Genomic DNA, 9,369 nt, shown 5'->3' on the forward strand with positions numbered 1-9,369 from the left:
CGGCCCGGCCCGGCCCGGCGCGCGGCCCCGCCCCGCAGCGCTCCCCCGCTGGCGGCCGCAGGTGCGAGCGCGGGTGGGACGGCGCGGGGTGAGTGCGGCGCGGGGCGTGCTGCGGCCGGCGGGCAGCGCCGGGGCGGCGTGGGGGCGGCCCCAGGCCCGGGGGCGGGATCCTGCCGAGCGCCGGGGGCGGTGTAGAAGCCCTCCCTGGGGACCGCGGCCCCTGCGGAGGGCAGCGGCGCCAGTGCGGCCGGGGCGGGCCCGCGATGGCCCCCACCGGCCCCCTCTCGGGGCGTGAGGGGAGAGGGAGGAACATGGGCCGGCGCCGCGGCGGGGCCAGAAACACCGCTGTGGAGTCCAGTCTTTGCCTCAGATCTTTGGGTGGTTTGTAAGATGGGTCAGTGCTGCTAGCGTGCTCTGGGAAACGGCCGCTCGGTCGCGCACGGCGCCTCTGAAGCTGGTGCCGTTTCGGGATTGGGACAGCACCGTGTTTTCTTGTCTGGGTATCAACGGCATACCGGCAGAGCTGGCAAAGCCTCATTTCTTGCGGGACCATTGAGTGTGCTCTTGAGTTTTGCTGTTCGCGGTGTGACTGATGGGTGCATCAGACACCAGATGTTTTTATTGGCAGTTAGTGTATGGGTAATGGTATAGGTTGTTAAAAATGTGTATCTCCTACATACAGATGCTAACTGAAAATGAATAAGGACAAACAACTCGATGATGAAGATGATGAGAACGAGCAGTTTGAAGAATTTATGCAAAACTTTAACCAACTTGAACTGCTGGAGACGCACAGGCATTTGATTCCTGTAGGAACTCAGAGCTGTTGGTCGGGACAGTCTGACGATGACGATGATGAACAAGAAAGAAGTGAAGAATGGTACGAAATGCAAGAAAAGAAAATGGAAAAAAACCCAGAGAAATTGCTACTGTGGGCAGCTGAGAACAATCGGGTGAGGCATCTCTTCTCTCATGCATATCACTGACAGATGTTATTTTGAGCAAATAGCTACAGTTCCATCTGCGAACAAAAATTTACCCACACTTCATCTCAGAATTATTTTGATCTGGTTTTGCTGGCCACTAGATGTAAAACATCTCTGTAGCTCCCATACGGAGTGAAATATCTGGATCCATTAACTTTCAGAACAAAAGCTTTGACTAAAACGTAACAGCACTCTTTTCAAAATTGTATAAGCTGAAAGCACACCAGGCTCTTTCTTCATGGCAAGTAAGCCTCTGAACTGGGATGGAGTGGAAGTAGCTGAAGCTTTATTTTCTCAAAAGCTCCATCTTCAGATAATGGGTGAGTTTTCCTATCTTTTTATGGGAAAATAAACCCACGCTGCTTATTTTTAGAAGTGAGAGAAAGCAAGCCAAGATTTCTGTTACATAGCTTATTACTCCCTTCTGGACATTTATTTTCATTAGTTGCCTTTCTTACACAAGCTCCATCTGTGGTTCTGTCGATGTAGTTGTGCCTTCACAGGAAAGGGGGAGAAGATGTAAGATAGAAGTAGTCCTAACAACTAATGTTCAGGTTGTAACTATTTTAAAACAAAAATAACAAAAAAAACCCACTCAAAAAGAGTGTGGCAAACAGATTGAGGGAGGTTCTCTTCTCCCTCTACTCTGCCCTGGTGAGGCCTCATTTGGAGTCCTGTGTCCAGTTCTGAGCTCCCCAGCTCAACAGGGACAGGGAGGTGCTGGAGAGAGTCCAGTGCAGGGCCACCAAGATGATCAGGAGACTGGAACATCTTTCTTATGAGGAAAGGCTGCAGGTCCTGAGGCTGTTTAGCCTGGAGAGGACTGAGAGGGATCCTTATAAACACCTACAGGCAAGTGGTCAAGAGGATGGGTATGTCTTTTTTCTGTAGGGCCCAGTGACAGGACAAGGGACAATGGACATCAGCTGGAACACAGAAAGTTCTACTTGAACACTTGGAGAAACTTCTTTCCTGTGAGGGTGATGAGCTGCTGGCAAAGGTTGCCCAGGGACATTGTTGGAGCCTCCTTCTCTGGAGGTTTTCAAACCCACCTGGATGTGTTCCTGTGCAACCTGGTGGAGGTGAACCTGCTTTAGCAAGGGATTTCAAACCTCTACCACTCTCTGATTGTGTGAAAACAAAGAAAAAGACCCACCAAATAAGCCCCACCCCAGTAACAATAACTGGTTTCATTTTAAACATTCTTGTTTAAACTTTTCCATCCAACTTCAGAATAGTAAGACCCAGACCTCTCGTTTGCAGAGCTTCATACTGAGTTACCTGTTCTCTTTAAACAGCTGAGTACAGTGAGGAGGCTCCTTTCCGAAAAGCTGGCTCCAGTGAATGCTCGTGATGAAGACCAATACACTCCTCTCCATCGAGCTGCCTACAGCGGGCACTTGGACATGGCACACGAATTGGTGGCCCAAGGGGCGGACGTGCACGCCCAAACGGTGGACGGCTGGACGCCCTTGCACAGCGCCTGCAAGTGGAACAATACCAGAGTGGCCGCCTTCTTGCTGCAGCAGGGCGCGGACATCAACGCGCAGACCAACGGGTTGCTGACACCGCTGCACATCGCCGCTGGAAACAAGAACAGCAGGGAGACCCTGGAACTCCTGCTGATGAATCGCTACGTGAAGCCCGATCTGAGAAACAACCTGGATGAGACGGCCCTTGACATCGCCAGGAGGACGGACGTATATCACTACCTTTTTGAAATAGTAGAAGACTGCATAAATGCCGTGTCCCCTTAAAGGTTGGGGCTAAACCTGTGGAAGGGGGGGTTGCTGCCTCTTGTTTGAGTTCTGCATGCTCACCGGTGATGTCTGTCCCTTTACCACGAGGTTTTCCTTTTGGATAATTCAGGCAAAATGTCACTTCTTGCAAGTCAGCCTGGTGGTCTGGCTCATGCTTTGAAGCGTTAACTACTGTTATTCCGGGTATTCAGGAAGTCTCAGTAATTTCAGTGAGTCTCCATTTAATTGGTGCAGATTTGGAGGGGCTTTTGTAATTGGTCTGTAACAAAAAAAGCAGGAGGGAAGACCTGAATATTTACTTGATGTGAGAGAATTCTGGCTTGGTTATGCAGAATTTAGTACAGCTTACTTGAAAATTATTTTTTTGAGAAATCTAACTTTTTTTAAAACTGCATGAAAGCTCAGAATGAATGTAACTTATTTGGGTGATAACACGAGATGTTTAGTGATCCTGGTGTGAGGCTTATTGTAAAATAAAACATTTAACCTTCCATATTTCACTGTCATTTTTAATTGAAAGCTCAGTTATCATTGTGATTGCCTGTTCATCAACCAAAAGCCTTATTTGTAGGAGGATGAAGTAGTTGTGGTTTATTTTTTTTTTTTTGGTGCTTTTCAAGGAATTTACTTCCAATGAAGATCCTGTTAAGTTTTCTTTTGAAGATTGATTTGAGGAGTAAAGTTTTAATGTCATAGATATGGCATTAGTTACAACAAGTAAACCTCAACTGTGTGAGGGTAAACAGATGACATACTGTTGTCTGATTTGGTTACAGCTGGTTTAGTGCAGGACACAACAGTGTTTCTCTTTCACTTTTGAATCTCCAAAGGGAATTCCTCATTCCAACTCAAATATTAGGACATCATCATAGCTTTAAAACTTTACTCGTGCTTTTCCTCAAAATTCCTCAATTCCCAGACCATTTTATTATTTGACATTGTTTTAATTAGCTTAATAGCTTTTATTTAATAGCTTGTATTACTAATCCCAGGCATTCACATCTGAACTGGGCTTCCAAAAGTTCTGACAGATTTGTCCATCAATGATAGAACTTGAGCAATGATGTCAGCTGTGGAAGGCATCTCTCACTCACCTTTCTAGAAGCACTTTTCAGCACTTGTGTTGGGAAAAAGAGAACTGCCTTCAAACTGCCTCTGAACTAGGAAGGGTACAATATGATTTCACAGAATCACGTGTAATGCTTATTCTTTTAAAAGTTTGCTTTCAATAGGTCTGTGGAAGATGAGTACACCTTGAAATGCATCAAGGAAAAACAGAGAAATGGTTTACATCATGTATGTAATAGACTTGGTTTGTATCTTATAATGCTGCATGCAAAGTCTTAATTTCAAGGAAGCTACCACAGGTCAAAGCCCTTGGCCAGGTGAGCAGCCCAGTTTCCCCATGTGCCCACCAGCACTGTTATCTCTTCACTACTGTAATTTGGCTCTTCTTTCTCAAAACCTTAACAGTGGCAATCAAGGAGAGTCAAGCCTACTTCAGTCCTATAAACAGCATCTCCAGATGCCTTCATTTTATGAAAAGTGTGGCTTAAAACCAAGCAGGTACTTTAGAGTATTAGATTTGTGTCATCCATCCAGTTAATTACCTCAGCAGGGACAACAAGGCATCAGGCAGGATGATGGTGACACCTCATACGGGTACAAAACATTTGTGATGTGTGTGTCCGCTTCTGAGTGTAGCAACACCGACTGGCACAAAGGAAGAGCCGTTAAGGATACCTGGAGTGGTCACCCACCCTGTGCCCCAAGCAGGCAGGTGGCCGCGGCCTCCTTGCCTGTAGGGATGGTGACTGGCGACCCCTGCCTCGGCGGTCCGCCTGTTGCTAGCTCTGCCCTGTAGAAACTGTGACGGGAATAGGCGGATGCGATCTGCCCGACAAGGCTCAATGCACAAGGAGGAGATGGACTCCGTCTCTCAGGAACTCGGCCCATGGCCGAGGCGCAGCCCCAACGTGGCGGAGGGTGCCTGTCTCTGCCCCGCGGCCCAGCTCTGCCCCGCGGCCCGGCCCGCCGCCCCGCGCCCTCCTGCCGCCCCGCCCGCGCCCGCTGCTCTGGCAACCGGCACGCCTCGCTCCCACCCGCCTCAGCATCACGGCGGCCATGAGGGCGGCGAGCGAGAAGCAGCCGGCGGCGGCGGCGGCCGAGGCGGCGGGCAGCGATGTCCGCGGTGAGCGAGGCGGCGGGAGGCGGGCGGCCCCGTGAGCGCGGCGATCCCCCCTCACCGTCCCTCTCCCCTCCGCACCCACCGCGGCCTCCATTCCCTTCCCCACCGCGGCCCTCCCCGCGGCGCGGGCGCTCGGGGGAGCTGGGCCATTTCCCCTGCGGCCTTTTCTCCGCTGATCCCCTGCGGCCACCTTGGTGGCCACTCGCCTCCCCGAGCCCCGGGTACGCCACCGGCGCAAAGGTGTGGCCGGTCAGACAAAGACTCCCCTGCCATGAGATGGCCCGAGGCTTCTTCAGCTCCTTGGAGACCTTCTTCAGCGAAGACATCTCCTTGGAGACCTCTGTGCCTGGCCCTGCCTTGGGTTGATCGCCATGGGGAGGTGCAGAGGCCATGTCTCCCGGAGTGCCGTGGGGTGGCCATGGCATGGCTCCTGCCTGGGAGAGCCGCCTCGCTGCTCCACAGCCCACCAGCACTCTCCTTTCAGATTTTGCCGTTGTGGTCATGTTGTGAGGAATCACTCAATGTTGAAGAGCAAGGTCTGGCTCAACACTATCATATATTTGTAAATTATTTGTCTCAAAGTGTATTAAAGACAGCAGAGCAGCCTAAAATGACATTACATTCAACAAAGCACGTTAGCATTCAGGAAATATAAAATAATTGGGTTTTTTGTAATATGTTTTACTAACAGGGAATACATTTTTGTATGTTGAGCCATCTAGGAGAGTTAAAGAAATAATTGAAGAAGAGTTTTCTTTTTGGAAAGAAGCGTGCCATGTTAAACATCCAGCTGCAGGTAATGTCAAGTGTTTGTCAGGGCAAATGAAACATAAATTGTTTTGAGGAATTGTGGCAAAATCACTGTTTTATGAAACAGCCCAGAGATTTATGTAATAGCCTGGGAAACATTCTTAAACTGAATAATTGCATGTGGTCTGTAGTACTCTTTTTGTCTGAAATTATGGGACCATAGAGAACATGGATAATTTCATAGGATCTATCAGTTTAATAAAACACAAGCAAATGTCAAGCAGTACGGAAGACTTGTTACCTTTTTCTTTGAAAGAAGTGCTGCAGTTACTAGAATAACTTCTGCTGTTCAAAACTGAAGTTGATGTTGTAAAGAGAGAGTTGAGGTAAGAATGATAAAGGTAAATAAAGGATGGGAAAACAGTGAAAACAATTACAAAATCAATCTGTTTAGGCAGCTTAAAGGTTATGGAGCAACTTGTTCACAATAGGCAAATGAGGAAATGAGTGTCTAAAAGGGAACAATTTTTTCAGTCTAGTTAAAGTATTAAAAGTTCTGAAAACTGGAGGTAAAAATGAAGGAAGATTAGCTTTTTTTTTAACTAAAAGAGCTTAATGCTGGAACAGTTTAACAAAGATCACGTAGCTTCACCATTTTTAATGCACACTAAATATTTTGCACTTAAACTGTTCTCCAAGGTCCAAGCTCATTTGCTAGTCATGGTGCAGGAATGAGCTTGAAGCCATGTAACCCACGGAAGGCAAAACTTATATCATACTGGTGGTCTCCTGCAGCCATAAGATCTATCAATCTAATTGTAGAAAATTATTTCTCAGAAGTCTGTAAAGTTTAGATCATCTTACCTGGTTGACAACAAAGTCTTATTTGCTTTATCAGCCAAGCTGTTGTATATTTTTACATGCCTCTCTGTAGAGTCCACCGAGTAAAACTGGTTATTCCACAGCTTCCCTCATTAGTTAACCTGGATTTGCATGATTGAGCTCCTTGCTTTTCTTGCATATATAATAGTGCCTTTTTTGGTATTGAAGACTTTATTCAAGAGAAGGTATTTGGTTTTGGCTCTATGTATAGTCTCACCAATTGCTTTACTTCCTCTTTTAAAACGTGAATATCAAATCTGATCATGGTATTTCAATATTTGTATTATTTAGTAGCCTGTAGAGAATCATCTACTTTTAGAGCTGACATTGGCACTAGGGACTTGAACTGTTTGTTGACTGTTACTTACAAATCCATTATACTTTTGCTCTACAATACACAATTCCCATTCTGTAGCCCCACATTCTCTTCCACAGAGTAAAGCTACTCCTTGGTTCCATCAAGCTGCATTTTCTTGGAATAGACCTACCACTGTATCTCCTAATTATTGCATCTTCCACAAAATGTAATAAGGTCTTTTTTTGTCTTTGTTTCCAAATTTGGAAAATGTTGAAAGAAGTCTGGTTTCTTTTGGGCAGGATTGAGGGCCAAGCCTAAACTTACTCAAAATGGATTCAAAACAGTTGGATTCACAGACAAAAATGTACAGAAGTTAGGTGAAGTACTCATTATCCTGTCAGATGTAGAGACCATCTGAACCTGCAGCTCCATTACTGTGATTGGTTCCTTAGGCAATTACACAGAAGCACAGAATGGCAGGGATTGGAAGGGTCATCTAGAGATGATTTAGTCCAACCTCCTGCTAAAGCAGATCCACCTAGAGTACACTTGTACAAACAAAAGACTGAAGTAGGCTCTGTTTATAGCAAAAGGAGAGAAAAAGGCACTTTGAAAACACAATTCTTCTGACTTGTCCCAGATATCTGCTGTTGTGTGTCAAGTTCTAAAAGTAGCCATTCTTTTCCCACTGACTGTAAAGGGGCTCTGGACAAGGAGCTGAATTGCAGATGGTCCACTCAATCTTCTCCCGTGTCCAATGTTACTAAGAGCTGAACACAACTGTATCTCACTGCATCCATCTGCCAATGGATCAAAATTGTCTGGAATATTTCAACCTGATTGCCTAAATGAGTACTGCCATGTATATTCCAATGACTCCTGGGGAGGCCTGCTACAAAACGTGTGTTACAAAGGCTAAAAGTACAAAAGAGACTATAGAAACAGTCCAAACCAATTAATTACAGGAATGTGCAATATAACAAGCTTAGTATGTAAATCGTATGTATAGCATAATATTACATGCATAGCATACCAATGCAATGTATAATAAAGTCAAATAGATACTGGTGTACAAATTACTCAGAAATTATGCATAGTTCCTTTTTCATCTGTGTACACCTGGAGAATTAGAGATGGTCCCCAAGTAGCTTGGGCCTTGATAAACAACAGTTGTCAGGATGGAGGATTACTGATGTACACAGTTAATAAGTTTATTGTGTTACATAAATTAGATGGTTAGTAAATTACAGCCTTTCCACAAAATAAATTAGCTTTTTTGTTTTGTTTTGGTGGTGTTGGTTTTAGGTTGTTTTTATCTTAGGTATTTTTTGGGGTGCCGGTGGTGGCAGTTTCGTTGTTGTTGTTGCTCTGATATCTTTTCATAAGGGCATTTGTATTCCAGTATGAGCAATGAATCATGCTGGATGCATCAATGGTATTACTGCTGTTTCTTATACGTTACAGATCAGCTGCATCCTGCTTCAGTTAGCAGCCTAGGAGTCCTAAGCTATTCTACAGACAGTAGAGAGCGTTGTATATCTTTAGAAATCTGAACTGCTCACCAAAGGTGTCAATCTCTTCATTATTTATGGAGGAAGTTTTTAGTGTTCTGCTGATGTAATTTCTGTGTAGACCAAAGGGACTGTCTTTTAAAAGTTACAGTAATTCTAGAACAAGTTGGAGTAATCAATTGTAACAGTATTATTTTGACAAATTATTAACAGTGGATCTGGAAGGAATTTGGAGTGTGAAAAAGAATTTCTCCATCGGAAGCCTGAAACCACTGAAACGGAACAGTGTACCTTTACAGCCTCAGTTCTACTCAAGGCATGGAGCAAAGAAAAGTAAGAGTCAATAATAAGGAACTTTCACTATAACACCTCATTTTAAAATTGCAGGGTAATATTATTTTATAATTCATAGATATCTCACAGAACTGCAGAATATCTACATGGTCTCATAGTAATCAGCTCTGGACATCTTTCTGCAGAGCTAACCCACCTCTTCCTTTAGTGAGTAGCCAACAGACTTGATAACTTTGCATAGAAACCTGTTCAGTACTGCAATGTACTTATATTCTGAAACCTTCTGTAAACGTGTGGAAAAATGACTGGTTTCCTACTACTAGGTGGTGAGTGTGGGTTTCATGTACATAATGAACCTTACTTGCCTTTCCCAGCTTAATAGATTCAAGTGCTTGGAAAAGCCCTCCTCCAGCATACCTCCTGAAAAAAGATTAATCTAGGTATCATTTCAGGCATTATAGAATTTGCCTGTAATATCAGCTGGTGCTCTGGGGCATGTATTTATTTCTTTAGAGTCTGTGGAATGTGTTTTTTATGGAGACCTGTTCCTTCTGAGCTAGTGGATTTCAGTGTAGTTTTCTCAATGCGCCCACCTTCTCTTTCAACAAAATATATTCACTTTGTAGTGTAACGTGAAAGCTTCTAACACTAAGGAAGCAAAGTTCCTCAGCTTTGTAAGGAATATTGTTAGTGCCCTGAG

General features: G+C 44.9%; 2 protein-coding genes across 4 annotated transcripts; both read left to right on the top strand.

The window, feature by feature from the left end:
• Positions 1-3: 3 nt before the first annotated feature.
• On the top strand, positions 4-3,237 carry ANKRD49 (ankyrin repeat domain 49). 3 transcript variants are annotated; one of them, XM_061991455.1, is made up of 3 exons: positions 4-61; positions 683-953; positions 2,285-3,237. In XM_061991455.1, exons 2-3 carry the CDS (start codon positions 696-698, stop codon positions 2,741-2,743), a joined length of 717 nt encoding a protein of 238 aa, XP_061847439.1. In that variant the 5' UTR covers positions 4-61; positions 683-695; the 3' UTR covers positions 2,744-3,237. The 3 variants fall into 3 exon arrangements, with proteins under 3 accessions (XP_061847439.1, XP_061847448.1, XP_061847456.1); XM_061991464.1 differs by having other exon boundaries at positions 9-88; XM_061991472.1 differs by lacking the exon at positions 4-61 and adding an exon at positions 217-394.
• Positions 3,238-4,861: 1,624 nt separating this feature from the next.
• On the top strand, positions 4,862-8,722 carry C1H11orf97 (chromosome 1 C11orf97 homolog). Its single transcript, XM_062020523.1, has 3 exons — positions 4,862-4,937; positions 5,626-5,730; positions 8,589-8,722. Exons 1-3 carry the CDS (start codon positions 4,871-4,873, stop codon positions 8,720-8,722), a joined length of 306 nt encoding a protein of 101 aa, XP_061876507.1. The 5' UTR covers positions 4,862-4,870.
• Positions 8,723-9,369: the final 647 nt, after the last annotated feature.

This window comes from Colius striatus, chromosome 1 (assembly GCF_028858725.1).
Source record: "Colius striatus isolate bColStr4 chromosome 1, bColStr4.1.hap1, whole genome shotgun sequence".
In the NCBI taxonomy this organism is placed as follows: Eukaryota; Metazoa; Chordata; class Aves; order Coliiformes; family Coliidae; genus Colius; species Colius striatus.